The sequence below is a fragment of the Seriola dumerili genome, unplaced genomic scaffold (genome assembly GCF_002260705.1).
Source record: "Seriola dumerili isolate Sdu_G_001 unplaced genomic scaffold, Sdu_1.0 BDQW01000138.1, whole genome shotgun sequence".
Taxonomy (NCBI): domain Eukaryota; kingdom Metazoa; phylum Chordata; class Actinopteri; order Carangiformes; family Carangidae; genus Seriola; species Seriola dumerili.
Genome location: NW_019174393.1, coordinates 20,479,316 through 20,500,949, shown reverse-complemented (window position 1 = coordinate 20,500,949; position 21,634 = coordinate 20,479,316). Strand labels below are relative to the sequence as shown.

Below are 21,634 nucleotides of genomic sequence, written 5' to 3'. Positions count from 1 at the left end.
AAAATCATTATTTTTCTGCTTTTTTTCGCATACATCTCTAAAACCACTTCAGTTCTGCTCAAACCTACCAAATGTTTATTAGTTTTCAGGATTTTAACCCTTTAAATGCCAGTTTGAAGACATGTTGCCTCTTGTTTTATTAAAAAAAACAACACAGAACATGAGATATTTCCCACATAATACATGATGGAGGGATGAGTCTTTTATATCAAGACATTTCTCAAAACCAGAATATTATCAGGGTGACTTTTGAACACTGGAAATAAATCATGTACTCATCCCGGCAGTAGCCCCTGTGGCACTCAAAATTTCCCTGGAATTTTCTAGTTATAAATCTCATTTTTAAACATTTCAGTCAGACTGACTCATCAGACATCAACTACTTCACTCCTCTTTTCTGTCTCTCCTCTTTGCAGCAGAAACAGTCTGACATTAACTTTAACTGTTTTATCTGCTTCACATGTTCATAACAGTTTGTTCATCATTAGACTGAAGAGCAAAAATACTAGTAAGAAACTTACAATATATCCTTAATCTGACTTTAATAGTTATTAAAGTTGAACTTGCATTCACTGATTTATTTAACAAGCAAACAAAGGCTTCCAAGCTGATGAGGTACTCCAGGGTCAAAAGGCAGCAAGGCAGTCCAAAAATGGCAAAAAGCAAAGACAGGTATTAAAACTACAACATGGACAGTAATTTCAAAATAAAACAGGAAACATTAAACAGAGTCCAGGTACAAAGTTTACAAGGAGGAGCATATCATGACAATATTGATTTATTTTGTCTCACAGGAACGTATCTGTGATGAACATGTTAGTCTAAATGAATCCACTCTGACAATCACCTGAACTCAGTCGAAAGCCTTGCTCTTGTTCTTAGTGTTTCACATCCAACCTGGGAAACATTACAACCAATTCTATTTATTCTAGTGAACCACTTGTTGGTCCTTGACTCTATCTGGATTCTCAGTACAGATAAAGTCACTATAGTGGGTGATTTGAATATTCATGAATTAATATTAGTAATGTGTATAGTATCTCATTATTAGACTCTTCTCTCAGAGTGTAAATAAACCCACAGTGTTTTGAATCAAGGTTGAACATTTAATAGTCTTTCCATAGAGTCAGTGTTATCAGAACATTATTTAATAACTTTTCAATTGCTATGCTTTGCGACATGTCTTCAATAGATGTCCATGTGATAGAGCTGTAGCTAATTGTAAGGAAATGATCCATCAGCACTTCATTAAGTCTCAATATACCAGACTCCTAACTTTAGTCCCTTCATGTTGATCATGCTGCAGACTCACTGTGAATGACACTCCACTCTATGACAGGAAAATTAAACAAGGAGGACTGATGGAAATTTGAAAATGAAAAGTTATCAAGATGATCAAGTTGTCTTTGTATATTTTAATAAGAGCTTTGCAAAGGATCAGTGTACAGCGTCAACAGAGTGTAATTGCAGACTGATATCGAACAAAGAGTGTACATTAACTTTATAGGAAGAGGAAAGAAGGAGGCATGGTCAGGATGTGTATGTGAACAATTCTGGGTGCCCTCAAAACTGTCTAACTGTCGAAAAGAAGCAGCTGCGTGTTCAAGGACAAGGACCCCTTAATTTGTGCCAGACAGTACCAGATAAGGAGTGTGCATGTGAGGACAGATTCATGTCCAAGGTTATACAAAGCCAGATCATACTAAGTGCAAAACCAGGTTATACAAAGTACAGAATATGATTTTTCTATTACAGAGGCTAGTTATTTATAAGACTGTGATGACTTCATGAGCTCCTGTAATGATAAAATTCACCACTTCCTTGGCCAAACCTAACACTATCTACACATCAACATATGGAGTGTAGCTGAATGATAAGCACATACTGCCCCACCTCCACCAGTACAGTTATATGATTCAGATTCTTCCATCAGTCACCCACACATACGCACACATGCATGCACGCACGCACGCACGCACGCACACACACACACTGATCGATTGGCTCAGGCTCGATGTGCACCATCCTGTAGTTATGCAGCTAAGGCCTAGAGTGCTGGGGGGCTTCGCATTGTGCACTGAGCTCTTCTCCAATATCTGACCAAACTCTTTGTGGTCAAAGCGCACTGTGGGTAATGCATTCACAAGGTTTAGACACGGAACATGATTGTGTGAAATAAAAAAAGACTCCTGTTCTGCTGCATTGAAAGTGCATCACAAAATGAGTGACTGATTAATCTTTAACTATTGGTTAATGTGTTGGCAAACAACAGCTTATTTACATCCAGCTGTTGCTGAGCTGAATCAAAACACAGGTTGAAAGACTCAGGAGAGTTGAGAGGGACTGCAGAGCTGAGTGATAATTCTCTGTATATAATATAATATTATTTTGTGTAGCTTTATGGTTTAAACTGATGTTTCTCCTCTCTATGATAGTGTAGTGAATAAACACTGATCTTTGGATTTTTGTAAAATAATAGAACAGTGAATAACCTCATCACTGGTATTGTGATTGAAAACTAACTGGTTATTTGTACAGTTAGACTTCCTTTTCCTTTCACTCATAAAGAATTTTCCTCTCCTGTCTCCTGTCTCCTCTCTCTTGTTTCCTCTCTTCTGTCTCCTCTCCTCCCGTCTTTCCGCTGTCCTTGTAGGTACCAGTCTACTCCAGGAGGTTGTGTATTTAGTGAGCCAGGGAGCAGATCCAGATGAAATTGGCCTTATGAACATCGATGAGCAACTGCCTGTCTTAGAGTATCCCCAGCCCGGCCTGGACATCATACAGGTACAGTACTGGAGCTGAGATCAGGCTACAGTTCATTTAGCAGATTCAATCATTATAGGACTGCAGGAGGACTGAGCTGGTGGGGGCTAACTCAGCAACATTTTTCACACACACTGCATTGTAGTGTTTACTGCAACTAGGATGAGGCTATGAGCAATGCATGGGAAAATGTTAGTGTCAGTCTGGAAATCCTCTGTCTCTGCTAACATCTCCTTAAAGTCTTCCAGAATGTAATATTTTGAATATTTTTGAAAAGAATAAAAAGTAGCAAACTTGTAAAACACCAAATTGATACCATTATCTTCTCCTGTAACTGATTCTACACTTTAATGTCAAATTATTTGTAAAGGGGAAAACAGCCTCACCGGGGGCTTTCAAAAGACTAAACAAAAATAAATTCCTCATCAGGGGTATGTCAGTTTATGCTGGGAGACTACAGATTTATAAGAGTCAGGATGCTTCATGAGAACACCGTGCCTGTGATGGATGACAGACTATGATGACCAATACTGTGGTAACACCTAACATCTTTTCCAAGTCCTTACCAGATAAAATGACCCTTAATACTTGACTTGAGACTGTGTTCCAGACTTCAGTTTGTATGAACACCACATACGGAACGGCATACACAGTATTTTGACATTTGGAATCTTTCAACACTGTATGATATAGTAACTATACAGTTCTGTAGGATGATGTATGTTTGTAGCCCAGCCCTGAGCCAAATCCAATGGAATTTTTCCATTGTGTTTTGAATTATTACAGAAAATAAACAACATTTTATGATCCTGACAGGTTTTGTTCAGCAGCATCATCTTCACTAATAAACACCACTTTATGATGTTTGAAACCAGAAGTAAAAAGGCTATAAACCAACTACACCACAGTCACATGACTTCAACGTCACCACCACTAAACTTCAACTTATAGTGTGATTTAGCTCTGACCTCCTTTTCTTCTTACAAAGTTAGTAATAGCTTGTATAAACACAACAAGGCTGTAAAGGTGGACTGGTGAGTAGATTGTTTTCATGTTTAACGTGACGATGTTAAATGTACCCGACAACCTCTGTAGTCTCATTTAGACACTTGATAGCAACCGACCTTTTTTACCAGACTGGACTATTTACTAACTGGTTTTATGTTGTACATGAAAATGTCTTGAGCTTGTGTTAACCACGGACCTTATTTCAATTATCTAACTAAAAACACATTCAACAAACCCAGAGACTTCAGGGCCACGGAACAGGAAGTGCTATATGCAATAAATTTCTGGGTTTAGTACTCATTCCTGCAGAACTGGCATAAGAGACAACATCAACAAAGTATGTTTTTAAACTGTAGAATCACATTTTCTATTTGTAGGTATAGATTGAACTGGATATGGATTGTTCATATCATGGAAATCCACCCATATACATAGACTACTCTGCTGACAGACACGTAAACAGGACATGTTTTCCAAAAAACAGAGGTACACATCATATATATGAGTCTTTGAGCTGATAAGATAAGACACACCTGGCAGCACCACAGAATTTCTGCAGCACTGATAAGAGAACAGCAGAAATACAGATTAAAAAATCTTTTTTTCCACAGGAGCTCACATCCCCTCGTCTGATCAAAAGCCATCTTCCCTACCGGTTCCTACCCACAGCCATGCACAATGGAGAGGCCAAGGTTTGAAGTTTTCATTGAATTAAGATGCTATTGTAAAAGTTTTATTCTGAGGGAGGTGTGACTTTGTCACAAACTGTGCCCTGAATTTGATAAAATTTAATTTTGTAATATTAGCTTAGACAGAAGAGTGAAGTCACACACACAAAACTGGAATCAGCTGTTTCATTTTATTATTTGATTTTCATCTATCACAAAACTGAGACATTGAGGGGTAAAATTAATGAATCAATTATTAATGAATCATTGAATAATATAACCTATACATAAATGTCAGTATATATACACTGCTCAAAAAAATTAAGGGAATACTTAATCATCACAGTATAACACTGTTGGGTCTGAGCTCTACCTCATGAGCTGGACACCAAATATGTTGGATTTCGGTTGTCTATGAATTTATTGGCTATCATAAATTAATAAAATATTAATATTAAAAATATTAATAGTAAATAACAACTTTGAAATTAATTAAAGTCCTCAGAGCACCAGCCTAAACTAATAGGCAAAATAGCCAATATGGTTTCAATCTCAATTTATTACCATTAATTTGGAACTCTGATTAACCATTAGCTTACTAACTATAACCAAAATACCATATCAACAGTAAGTTAAAGTTGAAGGATTGGAATTCTACCAAGTAGAGGTTGGCAATATTCACGCTTGTGCAACATTAAACACACCAGTAGTTATACTTAAAGGCATTTATTTACCATGGAGCAGAGTAAAACACAATGTCTAATCTAGTATATACAGGTGTGTGTATGTGTATGTGTGTGTGTTTGTGTGTGTGTTTGTGGGTACACAAACAAAGGCAAGATGGCCGATTCAAAGTGGTCACTGTGACCACATGACCTGAACAAAGAAGACTACACAAGATGGCGGTAAACAAAGAAACAACTCAAAATGGCCGCTGGACCACCTGGGGTGTGTGAGAGGGAAGGTGTGAGTTTCTTTGTTAGCCTAGCTCATGTAATCTAAAGGTACCAGGTTAGAGGGGGGAGGTTAGCTTCATGCAGGTTCTAGAACTGAGACGTACTACTATGTGTGTGAACATACGAGTACCTGATTAACTGTATGACTGACCACAACCTAAGCAAACATTACAACAACCAGACATCAATCAACAAGTACATTAACAAAGTTAAGACTTCTGCTGCTTAGCTATGCTGTGCTGTGCTGTGCTATGCTGTGAAAGGTTAGGCCCAGTCAGTTAACGTTACCCACTCCTGGAAACAAGCAAAGAGGTCCTTTGCAGTGTTGTTGTAAAGTCCAGTGAGTTGGGAGGCTTCCTGGTGGAGTAAAGTCCTGTCTGGCTGTGTTGCTTTGCTGTTATCTCCTTTGTTCTCCTTGCAGAGTTAGCTGTTCCCCACTAACTCTGCTATGACTCCTGTTACTTGGAAAATCAGCTGGCCTTGTGTCGTAGCTGCTGATTCTGAAGAGAATTTGGTTCACTCTCAGTTAATCCGAAGCAGGTCGCTGCTGTTGAGGAGAAGAGTGTTGCAGGCTGCTGTGAGCAGGCCGGCGAGAGAGCTGGTTTCTCAGGTAGCAAGGCTGACCTGGGCTGGGGACTTGTTGCCCTTTGAAGAGCTGAGAGGAGAGAGAGCAGGAGCTGCTCTCCAGAGCAAGCCAAGAAGAGAAGAGAGAGAGAAGAGGGCCAGAGATCTGGTTTTGTTTGGTGACACCCTTGGGGGTTACATGTCACACGCTGACCCACACTGGCTGGCCAGTAAGGTCCGTGGGGGGAAGGGTCGTCCCCAGGTCTGAACGGTGAGGAACTGTGGAGTGTGAGTTCCTTTGTCCAGTGGAGCAAAGAAACATTTGGTCTCTTGAATGATGAGTCCCAACAACACCAAGTCAGTTAAACTTCAGGGATATCAATCTGTCCATTTAGGAAGCACAAATGAATAAATTTCCCCTGCTTTGGTGCAAATGAAACTGACAACAGGTGCAATGGAGAGACAAAAGCAAGACAACCCCCAAAAAGGGAAGAAGGTCCGCTACTCACTTCACAGATGAGAGCAGCTTCACAGTGAGCACATGTGACAGGTGTGAAAAAGTCTGGAGATGACTTGGTGAACGTTATGCTGCCTGTACTGTCATCCAGCATGAGCAGTTTGGCAGTGGGTCAGTTATGGTCTGGGGAGGCATATCCTTGGAGGGTTGCACAGACCACCATGTCATAACCAACAGTACCCTGACTGCTGTTAGGTACCAGGATGAAATCCTCAGAGCGATTGTCAGACCTGACGCTGATGAAGTGGGCCCTGGGTTCCTACTGGTGCAGGACAATGCCCGGCCTTATGAGGCCAGAGTGTGTCGGCAGTTCCTGGATGATGAAGGCATTGATGCCATTGACTGGCCCTCAGGATCCCCTGACTTAAAACCAATTGAGCACCTATGGGACATATGTAGCGGTGCATCCAACGCTGTCAAGTACCACCACAGACTGTCCAGAAGCTCACTGACGCCCTGATCCAGGTCTGGGAGGAGATCTCCCAGGACACCATCCGCGACTCATCAGGAGCATGCCCACACGTTGTCAGGAGTGCATATAGGCACGTGGGAGCATATATATATATACTATATATACTGACATGTCCTGACAACTGACATTAACCCGTGACTGGTATTTACAGAAGATTTGTGAGAACATTTAGAAATAAGAATAAAAAGTCAATAATGTCAAAACCTGTTTTGTTTCTAAAACAAGTTTAGAAATAAAATTTTTGCTGTCAGGAGAAGAAAAAAAAGGGACATTATAACTTGAAATTTCTTGCTATTGCTTTGCTGAAACATTGTTTCTGTCACCATTTGCTATGACAGCTTACTCAACTTTCTAATGTGCCACATTTCTGGAATTGTTGATTAACTAAAATCTAATGACATATATGTCATATATTACATTTATATATCTGGTTCAAGCAGCTCTCACATCTGTACAGTTTAACATAGTTGCCTAGTAGCCTCTAATATGCAGCAGTGTTTACATGACATCAAGAGTCACTCATAGGCAAATCTAATATATGTACATATATTGAGTTTCCATATATGAAATAAATTGTAAAATAAAAACATATGTAAAAATATGTAAACATATGTAAATAAAAAGTCTGAGACCACTTTGCCAGAATGAACTTGCATATATAAATTAAATATATATTGTTAAAAAATATGGTCACAACATGTTATACCATATAAAAGTTCCTCATATAGATATTTTGTACGTACAGTATGTACTGTATGTGTTATGAACATACAGTATATCTTCATATCCAGAGGATGTATATATGTGATAATAATATAACCCCTTATAGTGACATCACTCTTGATAAAGAGACATATACCTATGTCATGTATTACATTTCACAGCACTGGCATTCTGTATCTGACCATAGTAAGTACTGTGGTTTCTTCCAGGTGATCTACATGGCTCGGAACCCCAAGGACCTGGTGGTGTCTTACTACCAGTTCCACCGCTCTCTCAGGACCATGAGCTACCGGGGAACCTTCCAGGAGTTCTGTCGGCGCTTCATGAATGACAAGTGTAAGTCTGGTCCAGTGACCAACTCCCGTCCTGTTGTGTCTTTGTGCACAGACTACTGTACGTTCATCCAGCATCTCTCTCTCTCTCTCTCTCACAGTGGGATATGGTTCCTGGTTTGAACATGTGCAGGAATTCTGGGAGCATCGTATGGACTCTAATGTCCTCTTCTTGAAATATGAAGACATGTACAAGGTAAGTTTACCAGTGTCTCCTTTTTCAGCCTCTGTCTGCAAACTCTTATTCATCCCAGCAGTCTGTGAAGATGTGACTGTTTGGTGTAATTTAGATAAGAAAAGGGAGTCAGGTCAGTGGAGCTGCTCTACTGATACTGATACTGATGTACTGTGCTGCTGTGTTACATTTTAACCTCTTTCCACACTGAATGGACTTTAATATATATGTATATATATGTATATATATATATATATATAAAATACCCTTTGCTCCTGTCATAATTACTACGACCACTAGATGTCGCCTAACAACAAAATGTAACTATGGGTTGTAATAAGCTGCTGCACAAATGACCTGTGAGCTAATTTTTCACAGGAGGACAGCCTCCATTTTATAGATGACTGGGGTATGAATAAAAACTGTAATTACCATAACTGAAGCTTGCAGATGATGAATCACCTCATCTGATAATAATTTCAAATTGTCATTAACTTGTTAAGATGCAGGAAAATCTCCCTGCTTATTAAGAGGTGTAAGTATATATAGAAATGGGCATGTTAATTTAGCGGTGGTCATACATTATACATTAAAAAACACTCAAATTAAATAGAATGACACAATGGATCTAAATCAAACTTGTGGCCCAACATATGCCTGGGTCCTCAGTCCTAGTCTGGTCCATCTACTACCACATGAGGGTAAAATCTGGCTGTTATCCTCCAGTACTGACTGACAGCTGGAAGATTTCCAGAATTGGTCCAGATGTGGATGTATCATCTTAAAGTGAGTCTGTATATGGGCCAGAAGAGAACAGGCATGTGGCCCAAGTATGGGCCGGATTAATTTCGTTATCTGCACAAATCAATTATGTTTGTATTAGCAATGTATTTGTGACTGTGTGGAATGAGTCACACACCCACAGAGAAATATAATCTGGCTGCAGTTTGCCACAGTTGTTTTTTTTTTTTTTAATCACACTCAGCCTCAACTTTGGATGATTAGCCAATATTATTATCCCAATATGCTAAACAAAGATAGTGGGCATGGTAAATAGTGTACTTACTAAGCATATCCATGTTGGCATTGTTTTGTGATTATGTTTTTGTGTTTTTTTATTATTTATTATTTATATGATTTTTTTCTTCTTTTTCTTCTTCTTTGTTTTGACAGACTGTACTGGAGAGAGAGTTTACCATCATTTGTGTAACACCTTTGGGTCGCTATCTCTTGCCTGGCCTATTTTGGACACACAGACACACACACCCTTATGCAATGCAAACATATGTACATGTAACCCAGGGCTGTAAAATGATAGCCACTATGTGCAACTGTTCCTACATGACATATATTCCATACAGAGCTGTACATTTTGTCCTTTCTTTTACCTTTATACCACGCAGATTGTTTAAGAACAGGGAACTGTATGTTCTCTACAGCTGTGGGTGGATGCTGTTTGAGGAAACACAATCACTGACTCAGTGTTATTCAAAGGCACAAAAGGAAGACACATTTCTGTCTCTGTTGTTATGATTATTGCTTTCATAGATTTCCCATTGTCATAAATCCTCCTCTCCTCTCCTCTCCTCTCCAGGATCTAGGGACGTTGGTGGAGCAGTTGGCCCGATTCCTGGGTGTGTCATGTGACAAGGCTCAGCTGGAGGGCATGGTGGAGAGCTGTAACCAGCTCATCGAGCAGTGCTGCAACTCGGAGGCGCTGTCCATTTGCAGGGGTGAGTGGGAAAGGAAATAGACAAGGACAAATATGACGCTGCTCCGTTCATAACTAACTAGGCAGAGTTTAGAGTTTCTGGGTGAAAGGGCTTTTACTGTAGCTGCACTGACACTGTGGAGTAGCTTACTATCTCCAAAACATCAGATCCACCTAATGTGTCTTCATGTGTCTCACCTTCACTGCATCTGTCGGTTTTTTCTTTTGATTTTACAGTTAGTGTCCCATGACCTAGCCTGAATTTTGCCCCAGTTATTTCCTAAAACATGGTTAATCATCACAATGGCTTTTAAGCATTTAAAATTGAATCAGTTTCGTAATTCTTTTTCGGCAAAACACTAAATAAGTCAGGGTGCATTATAGAAAAGTGAAATCATCTTGACTTTTTAAGTCAGATTAAAGGTCTATTCCACGGATTTGATAATGTTTTTCCACAAAACTGAGAAAACTGAAAATGGAACCAACTTTGGCCAGGGAATCCTGACTTCTAGAGTCAACCTCCATAAATATATGTTCATGATGTGTTCATCTGTCCAATGTGAATGCTACTTAACCTTATTATATAACCTTATTTCATTAAACGAGAACTCCACTAAAACCTGGTGCCCACATTACCCACAATGCAGCTTGTCTGCAGACAGTTTGGTTTTGTGTGTAATGCTGGTGGAGATGAGGAGTGGAGCTCTGTGGTGTTCTTATCTCTTACTCCAGTAAAAGTAGAAATAGTCTAAAATACTTGATCACAGGTAAAAGTCCTGAATTCAAAATGTTACTAAAGTAAAAAATACTCAATATGCAGAATGACTCCTCTCAGTAAATCATATTATTGTACATGGTTATGGAAGAATGTGTGTAAATAGCTTATTTTTCATTTATTTTTTACAATTTTACAGAACAGGACATAAAACACCAAGAAACAAAGTTTGCTTTTCCATCCACCACCTCGAAAAATATCGTTGCATAGAGGGAAACATAACACTAACAATGGTGTCTCCCTAAAAGAGGTCTGTGGTTGACCATAAATGGATCATCATGGTGAAAGTGAAAGTTGTTGTATCCTTTTCTTGAACCATATATCATTATGTAAACTATATGTGTTCATTTCCAACAACCATCCTTCAGTGAGGAGAGGGGAATCACAATTCAATGTCACTGCATTTCCTGATCACACACAGAGCACATTACATTACATAAATGTAATTTGAGAATGAGTCGATGAATTTTTGATGTTTGTGAAATTCCCAGGTGAGCAACTTTAAGACATCTGGAGCATATTTCTCACAGTTCTGTTCAGTGAGTTACAGCTGATGGAGACAGTTATAATGAACTAGTCTCTACCTATTGCAGTAATAGTTGCTGATACACTGTCTTGACATAAATCTGACCAGTTACTCATCTGGCTCTGGATTTGTGTAAACCTGTCTGTGGGCCATCATTAAGCAGTGAGGAACACTTTTCAATTAGTTCACATTTCCCTCATGAGTAGTCTCTTCATTTAAGAGTCACAGAGGACATCATAAAACTATTTCAGGTGAGTTGCTTCATGACAAGTAAAATTAAATATTTGGTGAAGTGGCCGTTTAATGACCATAAAAAAAAAAAGCCAGTCAATTAAGAACAAACAGACCCAAAAAAGAAAAAACAAACACCACAAGTATAAAGTTGAAGACTTGCATAAAATAAAATATTTTTTCAGTTTGTGTGCATTTTACAAACAGAAAAGACACAACCAGTCCTTTGTCAAACAAGTAAGAAGCAAGAAACAGTACAAGGAAAACATGCAGCTTTAGGACAGAGACTTCCATCAGCAACATGTACAATTCCTGGTAGAAGAGTGGATGAAAACATTAGCGGGATAAACGACACACGCACATTAGAGAGACAGAACGATGCACCCAGCAGAGGAGAGAGCATGAATGTAATGAACTTCTTCCTCTTTTAGAGCCATTTTATCAGACCTGATTCATATCAGTGATCTAATGATATGGAATGAGCCATCGGACCTTCTCTTGCAAAGTTGTTTAAAGACCAGGGAAGCAGAGAAAATTCCATCTTAACAGATTTAAGTCAGGACTCTTATTAGACCAAAAGGACACAGGGAAGAAACTAGCCAGCTCGGACTGAATGAGAGCTGATAGATGACCAGCAAAACTACAGCCTGAAAACTGTCAAGCAAGTTCACCTCTGGGTGTAGGTAGTCCTGCAGTTTCCAGTTTTCAAGATTCTGGAACTGTCTCAAACACAGAACAATGGAGGTGATTTCCCTTCGGTGATTACAGCATTGAAAAATTATATTGTGTACAAAAAAAAAAACCAAACAAACAAACAAACAAACAAAAAAACAAAACAAAAACAGCAACTTCCAAAACTGTCATTTTCAATCCACAGAACACAGTAGTTTTCAAGTCTACTGAAGAAGTCCTGGTTATCACAGTAGTCCAGGTGACAAAGTGATGTGGCACCAGATAGTGCTGTGGAGACAGTCTTTCTGTGGGGCTCTAAAACACGTCACCTGTCAATGTCTTGATTATGAACCAGCCGAGATAATGCACACAGGTGGATATTAGGGGTAGAGGAAGGGGTCCGGGGCTGGAGAGCCATGGGTCAGGTGAGTGGAGCGAGGTGACTGAGCACACACACACACAAAGGTAAAAGTTTGTGGACCTGAAGGCTGGGGCTGGCGGTGCCGTGGTTTAGGGAGCAGGCTGGAGACGTCGTCGAAGGAGCAGGAGGATCAGAACCAGGTGAGCAGTCAGCGGGGCAGACAAACCAGGAAGGAGTAGGCAGGTGGGTAATCAAAGCCAGACGAAGGATCAGGAAGGCACTCACGTTGCGACATCAGAGCTGGAGAAAACAGCCACAGGGACAGGCAGACGGGGACCAGGAAGCGCACAGGCAGAACTCGTGGTCGGGGACAGAATGCTGAGGCAGGATGGTCAGGGACGAGCAGAGTCGATAACGGGAAGTTAGTCCGGAAGATGAACGTTAGAAGGTCTTGCATGGATACTAAGAACAATCTGACAAAGAGTGAGTGAACTGAGGATGCATATACTGTATACTGGCTTGATTGGAGATGGAGTGCAGCGAGGGGCAACAGGTGAGGACAGTGAGGCTGATGGGGAGGTGTGGCAGAGTGGAGAGTGAGACAGAGGCAAGGTGAGTGGAAAAACACTGAGAAGCAGAGCAGGCTGTGACAGGAGTGGAGCACAGAGCACCTGATGCCCCTGCTTTGCCCTGGGTTTCGCCCCTCATGCTTCGTACATCTGACAGGCTAATTACATTTTTTAGTTATTTCCTAATTGTTCTGATGATCACAGAGAGGCCATATGTAGCAGTAAGCTTTAAGTGGTAACACACCATATCAAACCCAGGACTCACATGGTATATACTCTACCTAATAAGCTACCAGGGCACCTTTATTATTTTTATTTTTATTATTTATTTCATCATATGACTGGCACATATGCTTGTCATGAATTTGCATCTATGTTCTACAGAGATGGATGTACAGTCATACAGGGATATGTCTGAATGAGCCACATGCTGTGCAGCTGCTGGTCAGACTCAGTGCAGAGAGAAGCTGCTGTTGAATCTTTACATGTCATTTTTCAATGCTATAAACATCACAAACTTAACTGTATTCAGGTGGAGGGAAAAATCTCACAAACTAAAAACCTTTCTTTTGTAACTTGGTTGAACAACTCTCAAATAGACTTAAAAAAGTCAAGCAGGAACACGTTATTTTATAGATCTTCAATTCCTGAATTCCTGAAGGAAGTTTACTGGAAAAAATTTAACACTAAAACTAAGACAGTGTTAACATGTTGCCTGTTAACTGCTGCTTATATACTCTATATTCTACAAAATTACACAGTTCTTTCTAAGAAACAAATATTAACTAATGAACCCATAAATGAAAACATTACTGAATGGTTACCATACTGTGTTGTACATGGTTCTTATCCTGCTAAAGGCTGTAGGGATCAGTGATTTTATGTGGAGTTATCTTTTTTGACTGAGCATAACAGTGTGTGTCCACTGCATGGAAACTCTACCTAATAATACAGTATACTGTTCATGCCTCACCTGCTCTCTCATACCACATATACTATAACAGGATTATAATGGGGTCAGGGTTAGAGCGACAGAAACAGAGAGAGGAGACGTTTTTCCCTGAAAGGTGAGGGAGTGTCATGACTACATTAGGATCTGAGAGCAGCAGTGATTAGTTTTTACTTATGAATAGAATCATAGTGAAAATAAATGATTCCCCTTTTTGCTGTGGACCCCCAGGAACCCCCTCAAGAACCCATAGGGCTCCCTGGAACCCACTTTGATAACCACTGATCTACAATTGATCTGGAAGCTCTGTACATGAGTTTAAGATAATTGTAGCACCACCATGTGGCTACATGTTGCATCTAGACCACAGGAGAGAGGTATATACACCACCAAATGTCAAGATTTTTGATGGATGACCCCCTATTGTCTAGAGGTCATCAAGGTTATGCTAATGAGGGGGGTGGGCGTGCGAATGTAATGTTAATGTAGTAGACATTCCCGGGGGGGTATGTTAAAGATGTGTACTGATGTATGAGGGGGTTATGTATAATACCTTTATGAAACTTTAAATGGTTGAATGGGTTTAAAGGAATAGGTCATCACGCATCTATATTCACAAGCAACAAGTCTTGATGACTATGCATGAGAAACGTAAGTTCTTAAAGCATGTTACTTTATGAGTTCTCCCCCTCCCTCTCCATCTTTCTGTCACTCACACACACAGACACAGACACAGACACGGCTGTGAGTCCTCCCCCTCCCTCTACGTCACTCTCTCTCTCACACACACACACACACACACACAACCCACACACACACACCGACCAAAGGTCCACCAATATATGCAGATACAAACTGACGGCTGTTGGTTTTAAGATCAGTAGAACCGGACCCAGAGTCAGAAATGGACGTAGCAGACTGATATTACAAGTCCCTGTGTTTACATACATGGCAATCAGTAAAGGATGACCATGAGCGATACTACGACGCTAGCAACGAAGTGCAGGACATGCTATGGGAGCCTTATCCCGCAGAATACTTTGTTGCAAAAATTATTATACCAAGATTGAATCCTACGCTGTTTTCTACAACTGAAATGTGTCAAGAAAAAAACCAAATAGTATATTTTACCACCCCCGTTATCGTTCAAAGAAATAAAAACGTCTAGATATAACATTTATTTATTTTAGAAAATAAAGTTTCCGCAAGAGATTCACCGAAAAAAGTCCCTCCTCTGTGTGAACCAATGAAATTGGCAGGAATCCTTAAGAGCCAGAATCTGACATCAGGGACAACAGAAAAAAAACAAAAAAAAACAAAAAACAAACGCCTCTGAGAATGGCCGAATCCGTCATCACCACCAACATCAACGGGAACTTCATTCCGGACACATCCGAAGAAGAAATGGTCTACGGCGTAAGAAAGCCAAGAGGCTATTCACATCCACATCGCTTATTAGCTAGACGCCTAAAACGCTCTTTTAAGAATCACCTTCGTTGGGAAAGGCACCTCAGAGAGACATAGTTTATCTATGTCGAACCCAGATGCCGTCGGCCGAGTCGCTGTGTGAGTAATGGTCTTTAGCACCCTACGGAATGTGCGGGCGCTGGTGTCTTGAACTGTTTTAATTCAGATTGCGACGTATTCCGCACATTGCTGGCTCTGCCGTACACTGTCTGGGAGGAAAAGATGGAAGAAATAGCTGGAAAAATTAGCTCTCTCTTCCACAGCTGTCGTAACTGGAGGGGCACTGTGGCGGTGAAAAAAACTCTTATTCTAGACCGCACCTTTGTCACCCCCCAACCCCGCCCCTTTTCCTATTAGCCGTACCTCTACACGATATAAGGAGAGCGCAAAGAGACTTTCTGGCATCCTCCGGACAATCAACACTTCTGACAAGATGCGGTGCTGCCGACAAAAATATCTATTATCCTACTGGGGGAGCAGGTCCCAGGGTACGGAGGCCTCTTCCTCCTCCTCTTCCTTACCACGGATCGCCAAGGTTGTAGAGAGTCGACCTCCGTCTCCGGAACGCTCTCCAGGTCCGCGTCACCGAGCCACCTTGCGGCTCCTCCTCCTCCTCCTCCTCCTCATCGCCCTCCTCCGGATTGGACATAGAGGATATCAGCATCGACAACTCTCAGGTTCCTGCCCTTCCACAGTCCCCCTCACCTCTGTCCTACGGGTCGGACGTAGCGGATGACGGCCTCGAGGACACACAGGCTTCTGCCTCTCCACGATCCTCCTCCCCAATGATACCTCCCTCTCCTCCTTTATCTTCTCCAGACGGGGTTGAAAGCCGGGAGGATGAAATCGATGGCTGGGTGTCGTCAGTGTTCATCAACGCTGTAAAATCAGCTGTGCTCCATCTGCTCAACCTGAGTCTTCACAAGTACTGGCGTGAAAACTGCTTCGGATGTATTGTCAACCATCCTAGCCAGTTTGCAAGTGCTCGAAGAAGACTTGTTGGGTCCGGTAGGAGCATGTTTGGTTATTAACTAGAAAGTCTGAATATCACTGAAAAATCATTGATTTACAACTTTAAATTATTAACCAGTATGGTAATTAATATTAATTAATAATGCGGGGCACCACCCGGAAACCGGGAACAATAACCAAACCAGTTTACAGTCTCATAACCTTAATAGTTCACCTCGAGCAATGGGTCTCTGGTTTCAGGGACTGTGAGTATCTTATGAAGGATTAGGTTCGAGCTCAGACCTTCTCAATCAGTCATGGATCACAATAAACATACACAATAATGACCAAAAGAGCTTCTCTTTAAACTACAATAGTGTTTATTAAAATCTCCACAACAATTAGCAAAGTTAATCACAGTCTTGATTTATCACACTATGCTACCATCCATCAACTAACTACACATGTAAAGAATAACAGCTATACAATCAAAATGAGGTGTGTGTGTGTGTGTGGGTTTGTGTGTGGTGAGATGGCGGACATAATCAGTGAAGATCGTGTCCCGCAGGATCCAGGATGGCGGACGGGTCTGAGGGTGTTAGACCGCATGAGCCAAAATGGCGGACGGAATTATGTCTTGGACAGACAACCTAAAATGAGGCGCCGATTTGGGGTCGGGCTTCTCTGCTCAACTAATTCGAGTCCTCACCACATGTGTCTGATCGGGGAGGGACGTCGAATATATATATGTATATATATATGATAAATGATATGTCTATATGTAAGTGTTCGTGTGGGTGTAATCAAAGAGGACAAACGACTCACGGCGGAGTCGAGCTACCATGGGATGCGAGCGATAGTTATTTGACCCACAAAGAGCGCGTATACGGCCGTGAAGCTGTATGCCCATTGTCTGATTGGTTATAGGCCTGATCAACTCGCTTCACACCTGTGGTGGCACATACAGCGATCCTGCAAAGGGACGCACAGTTTATCTGGAGTGGTGAGTAACGGCAAGCAGCGCGCAGTAACTTCACCACTCTGAAATGTGTCATACAACGGACTCGGCGGTCCATGTTATAACCAAAGAAAACACAATTCAAAACACAGCAAATTAAAAACTAGCATCAGCAGCTATGTTAACACACAATTAATATAATCTCTGCCCAGACGTAAACCTCTTACTTGGATCGCTTCCAAGCGATTAGATGTGTGAAGGTCCGTCGGTAAAATCCAACACAGGTTCTCCAATGTGATTCTGACGATGCCGTCCTCGTTCGTGAGGGTTTCGGCGACTGGTTCCTTGTTGGGCAGCGAAGAAATCCAGCGGTGTCAATGTAATTGGAGGGTAGTGGGTGTCAGGTTGTCCGCGTCTCCATGAAGAAGTTCCTTCTTCCTTCTGCAGGCAGGAGAGATTGTTGATCTGCGTCAGCAGAAATGTCTTTTGGATTCATAAGTCGTATTTAGTTAAACACAAAAGGGGGAGAAGTCTTGTCCAGCGAGGGGAGAATCTTCAAACTCTGCGGGGGAAACACACGTGCACAGGGTTGGTTACCCCCTTCAGTAAACTGGCTCACAGAGAAAGCGGGCTATCTCTGCTGCAGTTACAATGGAAAGGCGATGGTCGGTGTGTGCAGTTTATAGATGCAGTGATGTCACGGCGAAGTCGCCGGAGTCCCCTGCATCTCTGCCAATGAGAAGCGTGAGTTTGGGACTTCCCCAGATTTCACACTCAGGTGTGAACCGCAGGGCCTTCTGGGAGTTGGAGTCTGTGAGGGGCGGTTTTTGGTGCTCTTTTCCTTGTTCAGGCCTGAGGCTAGGAATTAGGCTCTGAGGTCAGGCTTCAGAGGTTACAAATAGGCCAGAGCAGGCCTGCTCTAGGTCGACCATATGTTCAGGCCCAACATTCCCCCCTTTGGTCTGATGATTGGTGTATAGGACAATGTTCAGAGCAACCTAAGGGCCGTTAATCCATTGTGAGATGTGATCTGTGGGTCACATAGTCCATGTTCTTGGAACAAAGATTGTTAATCCTTGTGGGAGATAAGAGTCAGTACAGTTCAACAGTTGCAGAGGTTCAGCGTCTGGGCAGTTATAACAGAGAGGTTATTGGTCACAAAGAGGTATCATCTGGGCAGATGGTTTCTACACACTAGCTATACAAATACACACTCTGCCTAGAATTCATCACTGATAAAATTTCTTGGACTGATGGCCCTATGCCCAGAGGGGGCTGGCATTTGTCAGAGGAACAGCCACAGGCTGTTGCACAAAGCGCTGTGGGACGAACAAGAGAGTGTCTACCTTAGCCTGCAGTTTGTATTTGTACATAATGTGTGCTATAATTACTGTGATGACCCAGCCACTAAGGAGGAGCCCTAGGACAATCCAATTAGTAGGGTGTTCTTGGTAGGGTGTCACCTTGGTAATGGAATAGGTGGTGGTGAGTCCAGATGGCTTGATGCTGAACTTTACCAATTTGGTACCCTCAGCCAACAGTTGCTGTTGGAGGATATAACCAAAGGTCAAATTGTGCCCTTTAAAGGCGTCCAGGATCTCGATCTCTGACTCGTGTCTGTTGGGATTGAGATGATGGAGGACGATGTCACCAAAATGCACAGTGGCTCCCTGCAGGACTGTCAAGAACATTGTCTGGTTGGAGTAAGGTCACTTTAGTGGCTGTGTCATGGCGGTCATATGTCATTAAGGCTTCATTCGCCGGTATGCTAACAAGCCATCGACTCCCTACTTGCTCCACTTTGGTTCCCATGTCCTCGTCTTTAACTGAGAGTCTGCCCTGGCACCTTTGCTCAGGGGATTCGGTTCTCAGGCCACAGAGATAATTACTCACGTCTCGCGTGAACGGGTTGCTGGGACAAACCCAGTGGATGTCTTTGGTTTTGGTGCAGAGATTAAGGTTGTGGATAAGGTAGAGCGAGGGGTCATCGATGTGGTATGCTAGTGTTGATGGTGTCTTGAGGTGGACATGGGTGTTGTCTTGCCAAAATCCGACGTTCAGTACAGATTTCAACCTATATACATTCTTTTGCTCTATCACTGGGAGGTTGAGGAGGAATCCTATCTGTAGACTCTTTGAATTAACGTGAATGGGTATTGCGCTGCCAAGACTGTATGCCAGATGGGCCTGTAATGTCTGTACTCTGGTGGTTGTGGCTGATCTAAGGGTTTGCTCTACCAGACTCAGGGGGACCAGGTAGGTTGGTAATTGTCCAGCGCTCAGGCTGGTGACAGAGGAGCTCACTTCCCTGACTAGGTCTTGCATCAGATCCCTGACCACTTGTATGTACATGATGTCGTTTCTGACTACTTCTGACAGTGTTTCTAAGGCATGTACCGTGTTGTTAAGCAATGTTGAATGGAGATTTACGGTTGTTATAGCACCTTGAAGGGTTTTGCCTAAGTCTTGCAATTGTTCACGCTGAATGAGGAGTCTCTGTTGAATTTCTGGCATTTCCTCATTGAGTTCACTCACCTGCCGTCGGAGCACCTTGACGCTGATCATGTTGGTCACCGAAAGTCCGATTGAAAACAATGATCCAATGGCGGACACTGCAGTGAAGAGGCCGCCAAGGAATCTTTTCTGTCATCTTCTGTCACAGAGGTCTTCCTCTGTGATCAGGAATTTCTGCAGCTGTTCAAGGATGTGAACAGTTGCCTGCTTGGCGTGTTCGACTGTGTCGTGCGTTTGGGTTCCACTTAATCTGCCTTCTGTAAAGCCTGGAGGGAGGTGGACATGCTTGCGATACACGTCCCAAGGGTCTAGTCGGACGAAAACTCTTTGGGTGTACATGCTGCACCGGGTGATTAGAAATCCTGGTATCTCTTGCAGGGCGATACCAGTTGGGGGGCCAAGGTCGACCACTTCAGTGGGCGCGGTGGTTCGTAGGCAGAGGAGGATGCCAAAGCACCAAGGGAGTCTCATCCTAGAACAGATCAGAGTTTGGATTATTTGTTGTGGGGAAGGAGTGGGATTAGGTGTTAGTACATGCCGGCGGGAGGTTGGAGGCATGCACCTATCTCTATGGACCTACTACCTGTCATATCCCCCCTATGGGGTGTTGACTACTTCCCCTTTTTTGGCTGGGGAGGTTGTCTCTACCTTTGGGATTGAGACCAGTCGGAAGAGTTTGATCTGGTTTGCGTGGACCCACTTGTACGTTGGTGTTTGGCTGGGTTTGGAGACTAATCCAGTAGGTTACCGGAGAGAGCTTCCCGATGATCTCATAGGGACTGGACCAGCTGGGCAGGAACTTCTTCGGCTGTCCAGCAGGGTTGGTAAACTGAAAGTAGAGCACTTTATTCCCTAGTTGGTACTCATGCTGGGACGTTTTCCTGTCGTAGAAAGCTTTGGCTCCTTTGACGCTGGCTTCCAAATTCTTTTGGGCCCATGCAAAGGTTGCCTGAAGGTGGTTGTGCAGGGCTGTCAAGTATTGATGGGCTGTATAGGCAGTTGCACATCTTCTGAGCGGTACAGGAGGTGCAGCGGGAGAGTCATTTCCCTTCCAGTCATCATCTCGAAGGGGGTCAGTCCTGTAGAGCGGTGCGGGGTTGACCGGATGGCCATTAGCACCAGGGGGAGTTTCACATCCCAATCTTTGCCATTGGCATTGACGTATTTTTTCAGCATAATGACGATGGTGTGATTTGCACGTTCTACCTGGCCTGATGACTGGGGGTGGAAGGGGATGTGAAAGTGGACTTTCACTCCTAGGATTTCAAACATGGTGGTCATCATGTATGAAGTGAAATGGGTGCCTCTGTCTGAATCAACAGACAGAGGCAGTCCCCATTGGCTGAACACATGGTTCAGCAGCAGAACAGCTGTTGTCACCGTTGTATCGTTGGGTGCCGGAAGGCACAAGTCACAGTCAAGAGGTATTTATTACCTCTGGAGGATTTTGGGACTGGGCCTATCCAGTCCATTTGTAGATGGGACCAGGGGAAGGTGTAACCACGATTTCTCAAGGGGGCACGGTTCAGCGGTCACGTGGGTTGGAACTGACCATAAACTTAATATCCTTGGACGTATAGTTGTGTGTCACGAGCCATGGACGGCCAGTAAGCGACTTGCTGAAGGGGCTTGAGGGTGGTCTTGTAGCTCCAAAGTCCTCCGACTGGTAGGTCATGGGCATGTGCCAGCATCACCCCCCTATGGTCTGTGGGGACTACGCATCGAGCTGACACCTGCCTGTCTGAGGTGTAGACTAGAAGTCCTTTGTCAAA

General features: G+C 42.6%; 1 protein-coding gene across 2 annotated transcripts in view; it reads left to right on the top strand.

Moving 5' to 3' along the window:
* sult4a1 (sulfotransferase family 4A member 1) overlaps positions 1-21,634 on the top strand; it is a 51,156-nt gene that overhangs the window by 12,897 nt on the left and 16,625 nt on the right. For both annotated transcript variants that reach the window (XR_002665247.1, XM_022749593.1), the window contains exons 2-6: positions 2,654-2,784; positions 4,383-4,463; positions 7,881-8,007; positions 8,105-8,199; positions 9,773-9,911. Coding sequence is in view for 1 of the 2 variants with exons in the window: in XM_022749593.1 (XP_022605314.1) it covers positions 2,654-2,784; positions 4,383-4,463; positions 7,881-8,007; positions 8,105-8,199; positions 9,773-9,911 (573 nt within the window). In the remaining variant the exon portion in view is untranslated. The remainder of the gene's footprint in view (positions 1-2,653; positions 2,785-4,382; positions 4,464-7,880; positions 8,008-8,104; positions 8,200-9,772; positions 9,912-21,634) is intronic.